The 19,359-nt window shown below is 40.9% G+C and overlaps 1 protein-coding gene and 1 long non-coding RNA gene across 6 annotated transcripts in view; one reads left to right on the plus strand and one right to left on the minus strand.

The window, feature by feature from the left end:
• Positions 1-1,642: 1,642 nt before the first annotated feature.
• Positions 1,643-7,166, minus strand: LOC133416004 (uncharacterized). 2 transcript variants are annotated; one of them, XR_009770202.1, is made up of 5 exons: positions 6,715-7,166; positions 6,183-6,274; positions 5,534-5,575; positions 2,955-4,879; positions 1,643-2,379 (listed from the first exon to the last, which is right to left on the minus strand). It is a non-coding gene; the product is annotated as an uncharacterized LOC133416004 (long non-coding RNA). The 2 variants fall into 2 exon arrangements; XR_009770201.1 differs by lacking the exon at positions 1,643-2,379 and having other exon boundaries at positions 2,401-4,879.
• Positions 7,167-7,309: 143 nt separating this feature from the next.
• The window catches only part of hlcs (holocarboxylase synthetase (biotin-(proprionyl-CoA-carboxylase (ATP-hydrolysing)) ligase)), a 97,465-nt gene continuing 85,415 nt past the window's right edge, over positions 7,310-19,359 (plus strand). For all 4 annotated transcript variants that reach the window (XM_061701990.1, XM_061701991.1, XM_061701992.1 and 1 more), the window contains exon 1: positions 7,310-7,608. In XM_061701990.1, the coding sequence (XP_061557974.1) occupies positions 7,366-7,608 (243 nt within the window). In that variant the 5' untranslated portion in view covers positions 7,310-7,365. The remainder of the gene's footprint in view (positions 7,609-19,359) is intronic.

The raw sequence follows: 19,359 nt of genomic DNA on the forward strand, positions 1-19,359 counted from the left end.
TTTATTAAAAGGTGTCAACTTTAAGTTTTTATGATATATTGTTCCGTTAACCAATTTGTTATGACAATTCTTTTTGTAACCCCTGTAGGATGAGTTGGATTCCACCAAGGAAGTGTGGAACAGCCATCTGATTCGTCCATCCAAGAACAAGCGGGTGCCTCATGGTCGGCCTCATGCAATGTTCATGGTACCTGAGCTGTATGGCACCCAGGACTTTTTGTGCCAAGTTGGTGAGGAGGACTTTATGAGGTGTAAAGGTGACTGCATCCACCGCAATGATGTTGCTTGATGTGTTCACTCTCTGTACACATATAATGGCACAGAACAACCTTCAAGTCCCAGTCGATGGATATATGGCCATGGACAACTACCTTTACTTGAGAGAGGAGCTCATTTAACTTTTAGGCCTTAGTAGATAAAGGTGTAAAGGGTTTTAAAGTCCTATATAATTTATAACGTCATATCATCCAACCAATGTATGTACCTCTTAACTCCTAATGACATGCATGCATCCTCTCTTTTGGATGGTACAACACCTGATTTGCCTCTGTAATCCAGCAACCGGAATGTAAAACCCCTGCCATATTTTGAATCCACCTGATCATTTAAAAAAGCAGGTGGACATCCCAGATCCAGAAAGGAAAAATATAATCGGTCTAACCATTTATTATACCAACTGAATTTAATCACCACAATATCTCAAAAGGGGAGATGAGTTATCAACTGGCATTTTTGAAATGCTTAGATGGATCCAAATTATGGGAGGGTTTTTATTTCCCGAACCTGGATTGTACAGTTCTCTGCCCCACCAAGCCTCTTCCTCATTACTCCACTATTGAGCCTCCACCTCATTTCACCATTTACGAGCCTCCTCTTCATTTGACCTTCGATGGACAAGCTCCTCAATCTTCCGCCAAGCAAGTGTTCTTTTCACGCCTCATTTGACCGGCATCCACTGATGGAATTCAGACCCTTTTTTGAATTGATCAGAAAAAAGGTATCTAGACAGACAGCTGTCTTCAACCATGACAATTTCTTTCAGCTCTTTTGGTTTATGAAATGTTTTGTTGTTGCAGTTAATTTCACAGCATACTTTTCATTGTATATATTCTATTACATCATTATTACGTGTATTTGCCTTGATATTGCCACCCAAATTGCTCATGTATACACATTTTTGTGATCAAAATATGTAGCTATAAACCTCCATCAGGCATGCAGTGAGTAATTCAGACATGTCACAATCACTAATTGTTAACATTTAAGTCTGTTGCTATAAATGTGTGTGGTAATTAAAATAAGTTTAAAGAATAAAACCAACTGTCTTCTACTGGTTCAGGTCGCTAAAACAGCTTGAGTACGAACTGTATTTTGATCCTTAGGTTATCCTCAGTATACTGCACATTTCTGGGAGGATGGCGCAATGACCAAGTGAAACGATGTGGTCAAATTTACGCTAATGCACGTTGGCAAATCAGGCAGTAACAAGGTGACGACCTTAAAGCTGTAGACTGTAGACAATACCTGCATAGTCTGTGTGAACTGAGTGAATTTGGCTCTCTCCACACAGAAAAGTTTTTCAGATTGGAACATTTGCGGACTTTATTTTTATACAATCAGTGTACAACAAGGCACCATGGGAGTGCAACAAACAGTATTACCCTGAAACCTGCTTTATGAAAATATGCATAGTACATTGCATAAAAACCTGCAGTAAGAGCAGTAGAATGGTTTTATAAAAGGAGAAGAAAAAAAAGTACTTAAAACTTGCATGACAATACCAGTTCAAGTTGTGTGTAACCACACCAAAAGTGCTTCTTTTGTCAAAAACAATGTGCAAATGTAATGTAAACAATGTCAACTCAGTGTAAACAAGTAGACACTCTGGCTGGTATGAATAGAGGTGTTTGACCCAACTTTCAGCACAAGTGTATATAAAAATGCACCACATAAAAGTGCATAATCAGCCAAAAATAATCATCTGATCATACCACAGTACATTATAAAAGACCCAAAAACACATTCTGGACAAGGCAGCTACCAAACTGTCCATCAAATGCAACAGTATCTGGGTTTATCAAAGGTTTTTAACTATTTAAATTAAAATACAGCTAAAAGAACAGCTGGCTTAACTTGCTATCCTTCAGATAGATAGGGGAACAAAGATGTTGTGTTACAATGAAAACTAAATTATGTCCATCACCCACATGTTTGCATTAAGTATACTATCAAACTCCTCTGCCAACTCAGGGTAGGACCCATAGTTGTTGGGCAACTCCAGAACACAGCCACACGTATGTGACATTGGTCTCCTTGTAAATGGGTTCTCTGGCTCGAAGAATCGCACATGGATCTTCTGAGCAACTAAAAGATCTGCACCTTTGGACAAAAAAAAAAGATATTAGTTCCACACCACATACACCAACCACTCCACACTCAAGAACCCATGTGGCTGTCACTTTCAATTCATGCTCTCTCAATGTTGGTTTTGCTAGTTCTGTATCCATCAATTGACTATATGTGCATAGACCCACACTAAAACAAAGTTTTTAAAGGGCCTATAACATGCCATTTTAAGACTTCCAAAGTCAACTATTGGCACATATAAACTAATATATTACTTTTGCCACAAGAGAGTCAAAGATGTCGTGTGTCCATCACACCAAGAGTACATCTTGAGGAATCAGGCATTTTCAGAAAAAAGTTGACACTTGAAGCATAAATATCTGGATACATACACAAATATAATCACTTGTTCCTCATCATAATACCCACTTTGTCTGAAAATTTAAGACGAATCCATGTTGTACTTTGAGGTGATTTGCATAGACCAACTGACAAATGCCAGCGAAAACATTATCCTCCTTGGTAATTCTGGTCAACAATATTAAATATATTTAATGAGTCAAAACAAATTACAGAACTATAATGAATTGAAAAGATTAAAATATTACCTGTACAAAAGCGAAGACGTTTCCTCAGCTGACGTTCATTGCAACTCCTGATGAATTTTTTCAGATATTCAAAACTCTGCATTTCCTTCATGTTGAAGCTTTCATGCTGTAACATGTTGATTACTCTTCTTGGTGTTGGGGTAAGGCCAGCATATACTTCATCCAGTCCTCCTAGTGGTAATTTCAGCCTTCAGTACACTGGACCAACACTGCAATATATGCAGGGTCTTGAACAAGTTCTTCATGTGCCACCTCAATCAAAGTTTTCTTCACATTCCCCTTATTGACAAAAACTTTAACCTCATGTGTGTCAAGGAAATCTATTCACTCCTCAGATCCAGCGACGGACAGAAAATCATTCATAGCTTGTTCAGCCACTTCCTTTTCTTCAGAGGGAATTGTGTCTAAAAATGCCAAAAGCAGGTCCTTCTCCATCAGTTCAAGGCCGAGACAATACAAAATAAAGGGCTTGGCCAATGCTATAGGAAAATACTGAACCGTGTTGTATCCCAGGACCATGAATTTAACTATGTTAACCCATTCGTCTTTCATGTCATGTCATCGGTATCTTCATTGTGCCTCCATGGGTGCATTTAGTGAAGAATGTCTCCCAGTACTCACTTAATGCATCGCGCAACAAACCACCATTGTCTTCTCCTTTTTCCATTGAACCATTGGGTTAGACCATTTCGATCTCCACCAGCAGCTCATCAACAGATACACTGCCATTTTGAAAGGCCATATTCAACTCAGTGAAAACATTTCCCTTGTGCAGCTTAAGCTTTGTTACTTTAAGTGGATGAGATTCTTGGGTTGGAGGTGAATTTTCCACTTCTAAGAGCTCCATGGGGACGGTGTCGTCGAGGGGGTCATCAACATCATAAGTGGATAATCAGCAAAGGTATGTCTGAAGACAGCATCCGTGTCAACAATGATAACTTCTTCATCACCAATTTTGTTCTCAGTTAAGAGTCCACCTACCGCTCCCACAATTTCGCTGTCCTAGGTAAGCACATTGGCTGTTCCCACCAACGCAGTCACCTTTATTTATTTATTATCTTAAACTCTCAGAACAGGTGTCATGTGGTTCATGAAGAACATTTCCATGGACATCATGAGTAGAGACCCTTTTGCATGACAAATAAAATCGTAATGGTTTCACCTTTCGCTTTTCATACTGCTCACCTAAAGTTGTTTGTGGCTCAAGCATTTCTTCGGTGAAGTCTCGCATTGTAAATTCGAAATCACTTTCCCTGCCTAGTTTTGATTTTCCATTCGGAAAAAATAGTGTTTTGCCTATTTCTATTAATTCTTTTTTTTTTAATCAGTTTATTTGAAAGGGGACAATGCAATTTCATAAAACACATGAAATACACATGGATTAAAAAAGCCAGAAGGCTAGTTTTCATCTGTAGTCCCCTGGCCATGATGTAAAAAAGCAGTAAAATACAATATAATGGGAGCATATGTGGAATTCACCCAATATAAGACAATATAATACAGGACACACAGAGACTCACTATACTATTAAGAGAGAATAAAACCACAAATCATTTGATCATAACAAAAAAAAAAAAAAATTGTTGTATTCTTTGGGGCCTTTAAATGTCTTGTGCCTCGCACTCTTCTCTGTCTCACCTGCACAAATCTGCCCTGATTCTCTTCAAATAGGCCAATTTGATAATTGCGTTGCTCTTTTGAGGCATTAGAATTGTGAGAAAGTTTTTTCACACGCTCATCTGTAATGCCATTGTTGGCTCCCCGCTTTTGTTTAATTTTTGAAATCAAAGATTCATTTTCTTTGGATATGTGTTGGTTCCTTCAAACACAGCCACTTCTCTTCTGCAGTACTGACGTATTGCAATTTTGGGAACATATTCTGTCAGCTGCTGATCTGTCATTGCATGGACAGCGTAGCAATCAATCTGAGGAAAAAAGAAGAACATTTGTAATTCAACAAGAAGCTGTAGCAATACCTAAATAGCATGATCATCAATAATTCTGAAACATAATGAGTTAAAAGCCTAGAGAGTAAAATATGTTTGTTACAGCCAGGTAGATAAATGATTGACAATAACAGAGCTCTTTCTTCTGATCTAGCTGCCAGCAGCTACTGTACGAAACAGCTGATCAACATTTCCCACTGTTCACATTGCAAGATTGCATTGCCTCATAGCACACTGTATAGAACACATACCTAATGTACATTGTAGTTCACATGACTGCCTTGCCACACACTTACATTGATTACAGTGATATTCACAAACGAGGTCATTGGTGCATGCACTCAATTACTAGTTAGGCTATTTATTTAATGTAAACTAGTTTATGTACTTCTTGATTTACACTGTGTACTAGACTCACCACCTGCCAAAAATAATTTGTGTGCAAATTCACTTCGCCACACAAACCCTGATTACTGAGACTGATATTGCACATTTACAAACTCCCCCAAAAAATCAACTATATCACACTACACGTATATGAAGCAAAAACATTGCCTTGAAGAAATGACAAATGTTTACAAGGGTGTACATACCTTCTCTTCAATAAAGGTGGCAATGACATTATCATCTTACCTTCTTTGCTCTTGAAGGAATTTTCCAAAATTTGAATCCATCCTATGAAACAAAAATAAGGTTCCTGTCAAACTCAACAATGTGCAAAATAACTGAATCTGCCCTGTGTGTATATTAGCACGTCTGGAGTTCAATCTCTACATTCCATATTTGTAGTATAGTTTGCAGTTTAGTCTTTCACTCATACCATTGGTTTCACAATTCATGTAACTTTGTGTCTTTTCTATAAATTCAGTAAATGACCACATATTTTATGGGTATTGGCATAATCATCATGATCATTATCATCAGACCACAGCCTACCTGCAATTGATTAGAATGAAATGGCTTACACTTGACAACCAGAGGACACTACGCTTCATTGAATAACCATGGCAAACTTTGAAGACACAACAAGATGAAAAGTACTTGAACTTGGCAATATGATTCTGCTAATTTATAAAAGGGGCATGTAACGCGGACAACATTCCTCAATCAATCAAATGAATGTTTGAATCTGAATGTGATTCTCTGGGTGTGTATTAGCCATATGTTTTAGCATATACTGGACCACCTTAGCAGAACCCAGTAGCTCAGTATGGCAGTAAGTAGCCCCAACAAATTGTCATCATGAAACAAAAAGGTGAATAACTGCAGACAAGATACTTACATTGCTTGATCCATCACAGACGCATTTGTCTGTCTGCGAACTTCCACTTCTGCGGCGGGAACTCAACTCAACTAGGACCCCTTTGGTGGCCACTATGTGCCAGAAAAAAAAAAACACACTAACATCAACACATCGGGGATAAGAAGGTTATCATGATTGCGTGATTGTAGCGAGCGAATGCTTAAAAGCACGGAAAGTGAAAGGAAAAACGCAGGCTAATTGTAGCCGGTACTGCTAGTGCTGCTATATAATGATCAACCCCCTCGAACTATAGCAATATTGCCTTTCAGTTGAAAAAATGGGATGTAGGATATATCACGACATGACAATTTATGCACAGAATTCATAGAATTTACTTCACTTGACAGATATAACGTAGGTATATGGAGCCCCAGACATTTGTTAAACTGAGGGTACGGATTACTAAACTGAGGGTACAGATTACTAAACTGAGGGTACAGATTACTAAATTGAGGGTACAGATTATTAAACTGAGTGAACAGATTATCAATGATTTTTATTTTTCTCATACCTTGGCACCAGGGGGGCTCCGTAGCATTTAGAGTTCTTCTGAGAGTGAGTACCCAAAAATATATTTAAAAAAGTAGAGGAAGATGTGTGCATAAACTTGGGAAAGAAACAACCGCCTCCATATCCATAACCAGTCTGACCTTTTTTATTTTCTTCATTTTAATACATTGGTCTCGTTTCTGCGTCCCGATCAACTTTTATTCATAGTTTAGCTAACAGCTAACTGCCTCGAAGACAAAGTGAGAAACAAAGCTTTCCTCTGAGTATTGCCTGGGGAAAAAAGCCCCACAAACTGTACCCAATCAAGTATCTTGTGTCACTTTCTGAAGAAAAAAACAAACATCGTCTGAGTCCGTTTCAAGAGTCTTAAAGGTCCGGTACTCTTCAATAATACACGAGCTCAAAAGAAAGCATCCATCCTCGTCGCCATCTTGTCCGACCCACGTCTCCTTTTGTACAAATGTGACACACGTTTGAAAATAGCCATGACATCTGCGTCGCCTGCCCTTCCCGCGACGCAAGAGCCAATCAAATTGCAGCAGGGCGTCTCTTGCCAGGAAAGCGCGTGGGATTCATATTGACGCGTCATAGCCGTATTGTAATGTTTTTGTGGAAAGCGACGATGACACCTTGCTAGTAGTCTGGTTTTAGAATGTTGATAACATTGTGTTACGTGTATCTGTGGGTGCGTTTCCAGAAATGCTATTCACTAGTGATTCGCAACAGACTTTCAACGATAAACAGCAAGCGCAGCCTGAGTTTCATCCGCAGTTCCCGATCGTCCTCAGTATCTGTCCTGGCGACGACAGTTGCTCCAACTCCGTGCCAACACTCGCCCGAGGACGACGTCTTCTTGCAGCTGGGAGACAAGTCAGTCACTGTAACGGAACTTAAGGTATAATTATGAAACTATCAAACTACAGTATACAATATTCTCTTGTGAAAGTAAAGTAAGTGCGGAGACAATACTTAAGAGCAATAATACGTCTTATATGTCACTTTAAATGCATTATTCGTTTAAAGGTCATATTACGTTTCCTTTATCTTATGTTTAAAATATATTATCCATGCAGTTACACACGTTATATAGTACTACAGGAAGATTCCGGCTCACTGACGTGCCTACTTTGCGGCCATGTTGGGAAGGTCGACGTTCCTATAAAAGGTAATGCATGGACATTGAAATTAAGTCGTAATCAGTGTTGCCACAATTACCTTGAAAAAGTAACTTCTTTACGTTACTGATTACTTGAACTTAAAAGTAACTTAGTTACTTTACTTATGACTTGATTTCAAAACTAAGTTAGAAAAACTAACGTTTTAGTTACTTTCAGCAGCTGTTAAGTGGCAGGAATAGTCACTTATCCACCGTAGAAAAAAAAAAAAAAAAAAAGCATTAGGTTAACCGTACCCAGTAATGTATGCCACACAAATTATAGGATCTCATCAACATGAATCAATAATTTAAATATTGGTGTAGTTGAAGCTACATTAAATCACCAACTTAGTGCAGACTTGACAAGCTAACACAATACAGTAAGTACCTAAACGTAAAAACAAGAGCACCATTCTCAGTACACTGCGGATTGTGGTCAATGAAAGCAACCGGCATCACTGGTTGTAACTTGCTCATTTTGCAACCAATTTTCATGTTTTTTTCTTTTTCTTTTTTTTTGGTCAATGCCAAAGCGTGTAATCAATACAGAACATTTTGAAAAACGATTCCCCCCCCCCCCCCTCCCTTTTTTTTTTTAAACCTGTAAAAGTTTACTCGTACCGACATCCTTGGTCATTTGGTTTTCTTGTCACACAGGGAATAAGTATCTTTGTAACTTACTTACTTACGATATCATTAGCTAGAGGAGTTTTACACAAATAAAACGAGCCCTGGTTTGTAAGAACTGGATAAGGATTGATGATTTTTAACCACTTTTTATATCAAAGGTTTGCCAAATCGTCTTGCACAGAAGTCAATGTAAATCATTGGGAAACTTGTGACTGAAACCTTGACTCTTTGGGAGAACAATGCCCGGACGTTTCTTATTAGTTGAGATGAAAAAGGAATGTTTAAACAGGACTTTTTCTGATTTTTCAATGCCGGGGTCCGCTCGAGCCATCTCAATTTTAGGGTCAAACTGATAGCAATTGCATCACCAGAATTACTTCAAACTTAACAGAAAACAAGAGTAATAATAGTGACTCATGGACATATAGTTTTCTATTGTGGATGAATCCTATGAACGTGTGATTTTGGAAGCCAAAATCGAGGAACATTTTCACATTTGTCAGAACCACAGAAAATCTCAACCGAATTGAAAAATTTAAAAACGAGGCAGTAAAGGGATTTCCCATCAACTTAATCTGAAAAGAACTAGTATTACCTTACGCGAAACAATTACAAAACACGATTTCGGTGGACCTCTGCTAAATTCACATGCCTGAAATCTGGCACAAAAATATGGAAAGAAAATGGCAGCTGTTTTTCTGGATTTAGTAACATACCTACATGGAATACACTGACAACTTTGACTCTTCTATTTTAGCATTGCTGTAGCATGCAGGTCAAAAGTGGCGCGTTGTATCTACCCATAGGAAGCTTACGTGCAACGTGTACGTGCAACAGCCACCAATGTGTGAGGGGATGCCTTTGTAAACAAACAATAGATTTCTTGCAGTCAACTGATTTTCAATGCACTGAGATAGCTGAGGCTAGTACTTGTCACTATTGTGTCTATAAGAATGGTAAGCAGTTATGCTGTTTACGGCTGCTCTAATCAGTCGAACAGAGACAAGAAATCCTTCTTTGTGATACCAGCAGCAATTGTAAACCACAGTAACATGCAAAGGTTAATTCGAGAGATGATCTACGATTATGAATAAGTCAACTAGTTTGGCATTCTACTGACTGTGAACCAGCTGACTCAGGTCAGCGTAACAAGACCGGATTCCTTGTCCATGGGTGCTGTTGCACTGGCTGTGGTGGACGTGGACGCCCAGCCACACCGGGTGGGCCCCCTGGCTCCTCGGCTCGGTGTCCGATCGCCACGGCGGTGGTGCCCCTGAGGGGCACCTTGCTGCACGTCACCAGCACCCGGGCCCCCCGTAGGACCCTGACCAACTACTTGGTTGTTTTTTCCCGTCGTGGTCGCATAATGTGACACAGCATGCGCGGTTTACTTTGGGGGATTGTTTTCAGCTTCCTCCTTTCCAGAGCATGCGCCCTTGACATGGCTGCGATTTTCAATGACATTGTGCGGGCATAAAGACTTTTGATTAAGCTGATTGACCGTGAACGTGAACGTCAACTCCTCTACTATACTCTGCTTTCAGTACAAGCTTTCCCTCCGACTGACGGGTTTTACAGGTAACATGCCCTTACAACAGTTTCTAAGTTGTCAGTATAACCTTTTCGATCCAACATGAAGGTTAGTATTGAGACGGGACATAATCAGGATGCGCATATGACTTGGAATGCTCATGCTATTTGCTAGAACGTCGCCTCGATGTCCCCTCTGTAATGGCAGCTGGAGATTGCTCATTGTGTGTTATCGACCGATGTGTGACGACACCATAAGGGATCTATTCATAGTGATGGGGAGTATGGTATTGTAGCATATTATTGTCAGTCCTCAATATATGCGGAACATACAGAGGACCGACTGAATTACATATAATGACGTTACATCAGAATCAGAATCATCTTTATTTGCCAAGTATGTCCAAAACACACAAGGAATTTGTCTCCGGTAGTTGGAGCCGCTCTAGTACAACAGACAGTCAATTTACAGAACACTTTGGAGACATAAAGACATTGACAAAAAACAATTGTGCAAAAAGATGCAGAGTCCTCTAGCACTTAGAGCAGTTCGAATGACTAATATAGCAATAGTCCGGTGCAATGACCATTGTGCAAAGGGCGCTGAGACTTCAAGGAGTGTATGCGGTTTAAAGTGACGAGTAGTGCGATCATCTGGGACAATGTTGGTTGTGCAAATGTTACAGATACTCCTCAATCAGTGTGCAAATGGAGCAGATGCTACTCTGGCATGAGTGGCCAGTATATGCAAATAGTGCAGCATGGCGAGACAACTACAGTGAGTGCACGAGTAATACATAATTGGCCCCACAGAAATGTGACAACGAACTCAAGTCAAAAAATTGCCAGCTTGTTGTAATGGAATTATAGGTTGGGTGTTTAAGAAGTTGATCGCAAGAGGGAAGAAGCTGTTGGAATGTCTACTAGTTCTAGTTTGCGTTGATCGGTAGCGCCTACCTGAGGGAAGGAGCCGGAAGAGCTGGTGACCGGGGTGCAGACGGTCCGAGAGGATTTTGCACGCCCTTGTCTTAGTTCTGGCAGCGTGCAAGTCCTCAATGGTGGGTAGGGGGGTACCGACAATCCTTTCAGCAGTTTTGATTGTCCGTTACAGTCGGAGTTTGTCCTTTTTTGTAGCAGCACCAAACCAGACTGTGATGGAAGAACACAGGACTGATTCGATGACCGCTGTGTAGAACTGTCTCAGCAGCTCCGGTGGCAGGTCGTGCTTTCTCAGAAGCCGCAGGAAGTACATCCTCTGCTGGGCCTTTTTGAGGACGGAGTTGATGTTGGTCGCCCACTTCAGGTCCTGAGAGATTGTAATTCCCAGGAACTTGAAGGTCTCGACTGGTTGACACAAGGCAGCTGGACAACGTGAGGGGCAGCTGTGGCGAAGGATACCTCCTGAAGTCCACGATCATCTCTACCGTCTTGAGCGTGTTCAGCTCCAGGTTGTGTCGGCCGCACCACAGCTCCAGCCGCTCCGCTTCCTGTCGATATGCAGACTCGTCACCGTCCTTGATGAGGCCGATGACAGTGGTTTCATCTGCAAACTTCATAATTTAACTACAACATTTCCGTAATTGTCATCAATTACATTACTGGGAGAAAATATGTAATTAAATTAAGGTTGCTTTTGGAAATTTTTATGAATAAAAATTTTAGTTACAGATGAAAAATTGCTGCAAAAGCTATGATATTCACTGTCCTTACCACTTATCACTTCCTCCTTCTAAAGCCTACGCATGTGATTGGCTCTCTCTGATCGTGTGCCATTCAGCCGTAATCTCAAACATTACATATTTTTTTCCAAAAATGAGCTCAAAGCGCCACCTGGTGGTGCAATCTAAAAGTTTGTCAGAGATTTTGTAAAGGTTAGCAAAGCAAAGCAAATTTATTGATATAGCGCATTTCATACACAAGGGAACTCAATGTGCTTTACACGATTAAAAGCATTTAAAAACAGAAAAAAAACCATCTTATAAACATTTAAAACAAAGAAAAATAAAAGTACAATTTAGACTCAATGTTTTGACACCATAGAACATTGACTTTTGAACAGTTTTATCTTTATAATTTAGCACTTTTTTATAGAACAGACACTTATCTGGGTTGTCATATGAAGTGATACTGTCTAAATTGTGCACATTTGTCATTAGGTCAGCATGGTATGTTTTCCACATGCTCTAAATTCAACAAATATTTTTTTTTTTTATCATTTATTTACTTTATTATACTTTTACATTTTCAACAGGGTAAATTTTAATGTTACACAAATACATTTCCAAAGTAATCTTCCCAACACTGCCTATTAATATATCTGGTCGTGTTATGGACTCTATTCATGCGACGCGTCTGCGTTTGGGGTACGTGGCGTGCTAACTTCCGGTAGATAGTCAAAAATGCATAGTGACAATGTGGGAAACGTGTTGAAACTCAAAACTGAGTTGACGGTCATGGAGCATAGTGGGTACACTACAGTGTTGGCTGGATGAACTATCACTTCATATCTAAAAAAAAAAGTTGATGAAATTTAGACTTTGAATATATATATATTGAATATACTTGGGTCAATGACAGATGTATTTTTCTGTCCGAGTCCATGATTTAAAAAAAAAAATCAAAAATCATCTATTCGTAACATCTATCACTTTATTCTATAAAACCTGTTTATTTTCATACATTTTTTAGTACATTCAAATAATTACATTATTTTATGTTTTGGCCTCTCACATCTCTACAAGGTGATGCAGCTGTGAGAACGTACACGTACCCCAAGTGAGTGTGCAAGTGAGAAGATTAAGAAAATTATTAAAAATGTTACCTTGATAATGATGTCAAAATAAAACACTCTGGCATAATTTTATGTTTGAAGGGTTTTGGATAATGTTTTTCCCCCTTATGTCAATAGTTTTAAAGCTCTTCAAATAACTGCAGAACTTTTGTCCACCAGTTTACATTTGCAAAATGTCAGGGTGCCTCAACCATAAACATTTTACTTTTATTTCAAAGCAAAGAGACAATAGCTGTAAACAGACTGTTGTATCAGCCGACGTGATCCTTTGGACTAAGGCAAAAGGTTCGTAAATCTCTATCAAATACTGATAAAATACCACTTTCAACTCATATGTAGGCTGGCACAATTTCCATGGGCAACCAATGTAAAACTAGAAAAATGCTGTTCTATCATAAAACTCTATTTAAAAAAAAAAAAAAGTGGTGTTTTGAAACTTCATGACAAGGGTAGAAGCTAATGCCAGCATCCAAACAGAAGCCTGTTTATTTTGAGATTAGCTGCATTAGTCAGGTGGTGCAACCAATTAGTCAGGTGGCACAACTGCAAGGAATGTCAGTATAAAGCTATTCAAAGATCTAAGATTATCCATGACACTTCAAAACTGTTTACTAGTTTAAATTTAAAGATATTAAACACTTCAAAACATTTTACATAATAATTTGTAAATTTTAAGTAACATTTAAATTAATAAAATTACAATAAATAAAACTATAATCTAATATTGAAGAAACCGTGGAGACTGATGAATAAAACAATCATGTTAATATTTGAAATGAAAATGCATTTGTATGCATATTTCATGTCATAAGTAATGTGGTCAGATGGTACAACCAATTTTCCTCAGTTAGTGCAACCAATTTAAACCAGTAAATGATAGGTTAAAGTGACCAGATGGTTTCTATATGTATTATGTGCAGTTATTATGCTAAATATATGAATTTATCTATTTGTTTAATTATTTTCCTGTCTTTAAATGTAAAATTGGATATTGTTAATACCTAAAACCTGACCGAGAGAATTCAAAAATCTTGAATTATCGTATAGCTATTATCCACAATTTCTGGCGTCCCCCTGCTGCTGGAATTCAGCATTACAACAAAGTGGTTTGTCGCTTTGATATGAGTTAGTCAGTGCCGAGTTCGACTGTTCATCTCTCCATTTTCGCTTGTCGTCCGACTCTTCTTCATCTTTTCCCATCTCGATCATACTTTTCATGTTATGTCTCTGGACCACAGCTGTATGTCACCAATGATCGATGTCCATAGGGAGATTCAGGAAGTCGCGGCAGCCGGCTGGGAGAACCTCCCCATGTCATGATAGGTGGCGAAGTGGCAGCACTGTTACGACGCTTAAAGTTATAATTAATAACTAAGTTATAATTAAGTGGATAAAAGTTGTCGCAAACCACATGGCTGGGTCACTCGCAAGTTAACTTATACACTCAGAAAAGAAATTAGATCAACAAAAGCAATGAAAAATGATCAGTAAGGACGAGAGGAGTGCTGGGTGGTGACCATGTGACCTCCCACACTGCTGCTGGCAGTCAACGGCTGCTCGAAGAGGTACAGTATATGTTGTGCATTTGCGGCAATTTTTATTACTGTTTTCGTTTACACAGTAATTATTGTATGACTATTTCATGCTACAGAAACGCTACTAATTATTTTTAATGAGCGTTTTACAATTATGCTCCGCCCATTGCTCGGCAAAATGCCTCGTTTCCGTGCCGTCATATCCTTGTACGTCATTTTCGGTGTGCCACCAACTGGGACAGCAGGGGAAGTGAATCAGGCATTCACTAAATATAAAAAAAAAAACTATTGAAGAATACAGCAAGATGTTAGAGGAGCTGACAGTCTTAATCAGCATTTTTTCATCTCCTCTAGTATTGGCTGGGGTGAAAATATTTTTTTTAACAAAAACAAATTGTGGAAGTTAAATATCCAACCATCCATTTTCTTCCGCTTATCTGAGGTAGGGTCGCAGGGGCAGTAGCTTTAGCAGGGAAGCCCAGACTTCCCTCTCCCCAGCCACTTCATCCAGCTCTTCCGGTGGGATCCCGAGGCGTTCCCAGGCCAGCCGGGAGACATTGTCTTTCCAGCGTGTCCTGAGTCATCCAAGAGGTCTCCTCTCTGTGGGAGGCGTCTAGGAGGCATCCTAATCAGATGTCCGAGCCACCGCATCTTGCTCCTCTCAATGTGGAGGAGCAGCGGCTCTACTCTGAGCCCCTCATGGATGCCTGAACTTCTCACCCTATCTCTAAGGGAGAGCCCGGACACCCTGCGGAGGAAACTCATTTCGGCCGCTTGTATCCGGAATCCCTTTCTTTCGGTCACGACCCACAGCTCATGACTATAGTGAGGGTATGAACGTAGATCGAGCGGTAAATCGAGACCTTCGCCTTTCGGCTTAGCTCCTTCTTCACCACAATAGATAACACAACCAATAAAAAGTCTGCATCACTGCATACACTGCATCGATTCGCCTGTCGATCTCCCGTTCCATTCGTCCCTCACTCGTGAACAAGACCCCAAGATACTTGAACTCCTCCACTTCGGGCAGGATCTCTTCCCTGTAGAGGAAGAGATCCTGTAGAGGGCACGCCGCCCTTTTCTGACTGAGGACTATGGTCTCAGATCCGGAGGTGCTAATTTTCATCCCAGCCGCTTCACACTTGCCTGCGAACTGCTTCAGTGAGAGTTGACGATCATGGCTTGATGAAGCCAATAGAACCACATCATCTACAAAAAGCAGAGATGCAATACTGAGGCCACCAAACCGGACCCCCTCTATGCCTCGGCTGCGTCTAGAAATTCTGCCCATAAAAGTTATGAACAAAATCTGTGACAAAGGGCAGCCTTGGTGGAGTCCAACTCCACCGGAAAAGAGTCTGACTTACTGCCAGCATTGCAGACAAAACTCTGACACTGGTCGTACAGGGACCAAACAGCCCGTATCAGGGGGTTTGGTACCCCATACTCCTGAAGTCCATATGCACAAACAACAGTGAGGACTCGTCCCCCCAGCCAAAGGCGGAGGTAGGCTACCCTCTCGTCCACTGCGGTGAACGTCAATGTACAGGCGCCAAGGGGGGGGTTCAATAAGCATACGCACACCTGCTCTGTGCCTCCCACCGTGGGCAACTCCAGAGTGGAAGAGAGTCCAACCCCTCTCAAGAGGACTATACCAGAGCCCACACTGCATGTGGAGGTGAGCCCGATTATATCTAGTCTGATCTTCTTGACCTCACACACCAGCTCGGGCTCCTTCCCTGCCAGAGAGGTGACATTCCACATCCCTAGAGCCAGTTTCTGTAGCCGGGGATCGGATCGCCAAGGTCCCTGTCTTCGGCCACCGTCCAGCTCACATTGCACCTGACCCCTATGGCCCCTCCAACAGGTGGTGAGCCCATAGGAAGGGGGACCTACGTTACCCTTTCGGGCTGTGCTAACCCCATGGGTGCAGGTCCGGCCACCAGGCGTTCGCCTTCGAGCCCCACCTCCAGGTCTGCCTCCAGAAGGGGGCCTCTGTGACCCGCGTCCAGGCAAGGGAAAATGTCTACCTGAATTTGTTTTAACATCGTAGGGGTTTTTGGAGCTGTGCTTTGTCTGATCCCTAAACTAGAATCTCTCTCTCTCTCTCTCTCTCTCTCTCTCTCTCTCTCTCGCTCTCTCTCTCTCAAATAATATACAGTGGGTATGGAAAGTATTCAGACTCCCTTAAAATGTTCACTCTTTATATTGCAGCCATTTGCTAAAATCATTTACGTTCATTTCCCCCCCCCCTCATTAATGTACACACATAGTCACAGAAAAAAACGGAATTGTTGAAATTTTTGCAGATTTATTAAAAAAGAAACTGAACTATCACACAGCCATAAGTACACAGCTGGATTTGTGGATCCTCTGCCATTCCTCCTTGCAGATCCTCGTCAGTTCTATCAGGTTGGTTGGTGAACGTTGGCGGAAAGCCATTTTCAGGTCTCTCCAGAGATGCTCAATTGGGTTTAAGTCAGGGCTCTGGCTGGGTTATTCAAGAACAGTCACGGAGTTGTTCTGAAGCCACTCCTTTGTTATTTTAGCTATGTGGCTAGGGTCATTGTCTTGTTGGAAGGAGAACCTTTGGCCCAGTCTGAGGTCCTAAATACTCTGGAGAAGGTTTTTGTCCAGGATATCCCTGTACTTGGCTGCTTTCATCTTTCCTTCGATTGGAACCAGTTGTCCTGCAGCCACTGAGGAGAGGATTCCATCGGGCCACTCTTGCCATAAAGCCCCGACTGGCTGCAGTGATGGTTGACAGGACGGCCAGCTCTATGAAGGGTTCTGGTCATCCCAAACATCTTCCATTTAAGGATTATGGAGGCCACTGTGCTCTTAGGAACCTTAAGTGCAGGCGAATTTTTTTCTGTAACCTTGGCCAGATCTGTGCCTTGCCACAATTCTGGTGTCCGAGTTTTTTTATGCTCTTCCTTTGACCTCATGATTCCCTTTTGCTCTGACATGCAGTGTGAGCTGTAAGGTCTTATATAGACAGGTGTGTGGCTTCCCTAATCAAGTCCAATCAGTGTAATCAAACATAGCTGGACTCCAATGAATGTGTACAACCATCTCAAGGATGATCAGAAGAAATGGACAGCACCCGAGTTAAATATGAGTGTCACAGCAAAGGGTCCGAATACTTATGACTGTGTGATACTTCAGACTTTCTTTTTTAATAAATTGCAAAAATTTCAACAATTCTTCTTTTTTTTTTCTTTCAATATGGGGTGCTGTGTGTACATTCATGAGGGAAAAAAGAACTTGATTTTAGCAAATTACTGTGTGGCAATATAACAATGAGTGAAAAATTTAAGGGGGTCTGAATACTTTCCGTACCCACTGAATAGTGTGTTCAGCCGGGCTTTGTCCTGGAAGTCCCTAACAAAACCTGGAACTCTTGAATGAAAATGAACTGACGTTCAAAAACTGTTCACAGGCGCCAAAATGAGCGCATTCTCAATAACATTCATCAGACAGAAATGAGCTAAGTTCAGTTCACGTTCACCCTAAATATGAACTAGTTCATGAACTTCGTTCATTAAAATCATTCAGGTACAACACTGATTCCAGTATTGGTAGCAAGAGTTATCAAAAAGTTTCAGGTGCCCACAAACAGCGATGAGGATTTTATCCTCTATTGTTCTGCTCAACAAATCCAGGACGTGATGATGTGTGTGATGCAGTATATTCCCAACACTGATTGGCTGTTGCGACGCAGCATCATACGAATTTGTAGTTTGAGTTGGAATTTTCCACCTTGAGCAAAGTACAAAACAATACAATACAATGCAATACAAAAACCCTAAAACACAAAAATGCAGTAGAATTTATGGTTATGCTATTCATGGCAACAGCAGTCATCAGTTCAGCAACAGCAGTTGTCCGTTGAGTTTGCCACTCGGACTTTGTTGGAAATAGTGGATCTTTTGAGCCTCAGATGATGTCCAAATACCTCCTCACTAGGGCTGGGCGATATGACCTAAAATCCATATCACGTGGCTCAGTAGGTAGAGCAGGTCATCCAGTGACTGAAAGGGTAACTGGTTCAAATTCCGGCTACATCTGTCTGCATGTTGAAGTGTCCTTGGGCAAGACACTTAACCCTAATTTGATCCCAGTGGGCCTGGCAGCACCTTGCATGGCAGCAGTCGCCCATTGGTCTATGAATGTGTGTGTGAGTGGATGAATGTGAGGTTTTGTAAAGCACTTGGGCACTGTGATAGTGTAGACAAAGCGCTACAAAAAAAGTGCAATCCATTTACCATTTACAAAGTATGTCAAAACACACAAGGAATTTCATACATCCAAATCAGTCGCCTTTCGGCGAAATTCACCGTTTTGAAATCAAAATAGGCCATTTACGTGAATCGTACAGATCCGATTAGTTTTTCTGGGGGTGGGGGAGGGTGGTTGCCGTCGCTGATGTCATAGGGTGTTTCGTATTCCTTGAACGCTGGCAGCTAGCACCATTCCACACATCCACCATCCACAGACAGATGTAATTTTCTAAATATTACTCCACGGCGGACTAATATGCAGCCTGAGATTCCACCTATGCGCTCGAAGTCACAGGAGTTGATAAGACCAGAAAAAAACTTCCGCCGCTTCTGCTGTTAATAATTAACGGTACTTTTACTCCGTTACAATGATCTGTCGCTCGCTACTTTTATCAGTTATGGCTTATTCATCAACTATTTTGTGCGCGAGACTCCGACTTAGACTTCCGCATCGGGCGCTGTCAATCCAATTTAAGCGCTAGTGACATTTAAGTCTAGTTCACCAATCAAACGACACAAGAAAGTCACATGACCTCACACGTCGTCTTCCATTGGGTTTCCCGGACATGGGTATTCACACTAGATAAGCCTGCCCCGTTGATCGTCGTGTATACGTGGCGGCCATGTTGGGAATGTCGTTGTTACCATGAAGGCAATGGCGTGTGACTCTTGTATACATTTAGATGAACAAAAACAACAGCTTGTTTTGTTGTATTTGTCT

This window comes from Phycodurus eques, chromosome 17 (genome assembly GCF_024500275.1).
Source record: "Phycodurus eques isolate BA_2022a chromosome 17, UOR_Pequ_1.1, whole genome shotgun sequence".
NCBI classification, from domain to species: domain Eukaryota; kingdom Metazoa; phylum Chordata; class Actinopteri; order Syngnathiformes; family Syngnathidae; genus Phycodurus; species Phycodurus eques.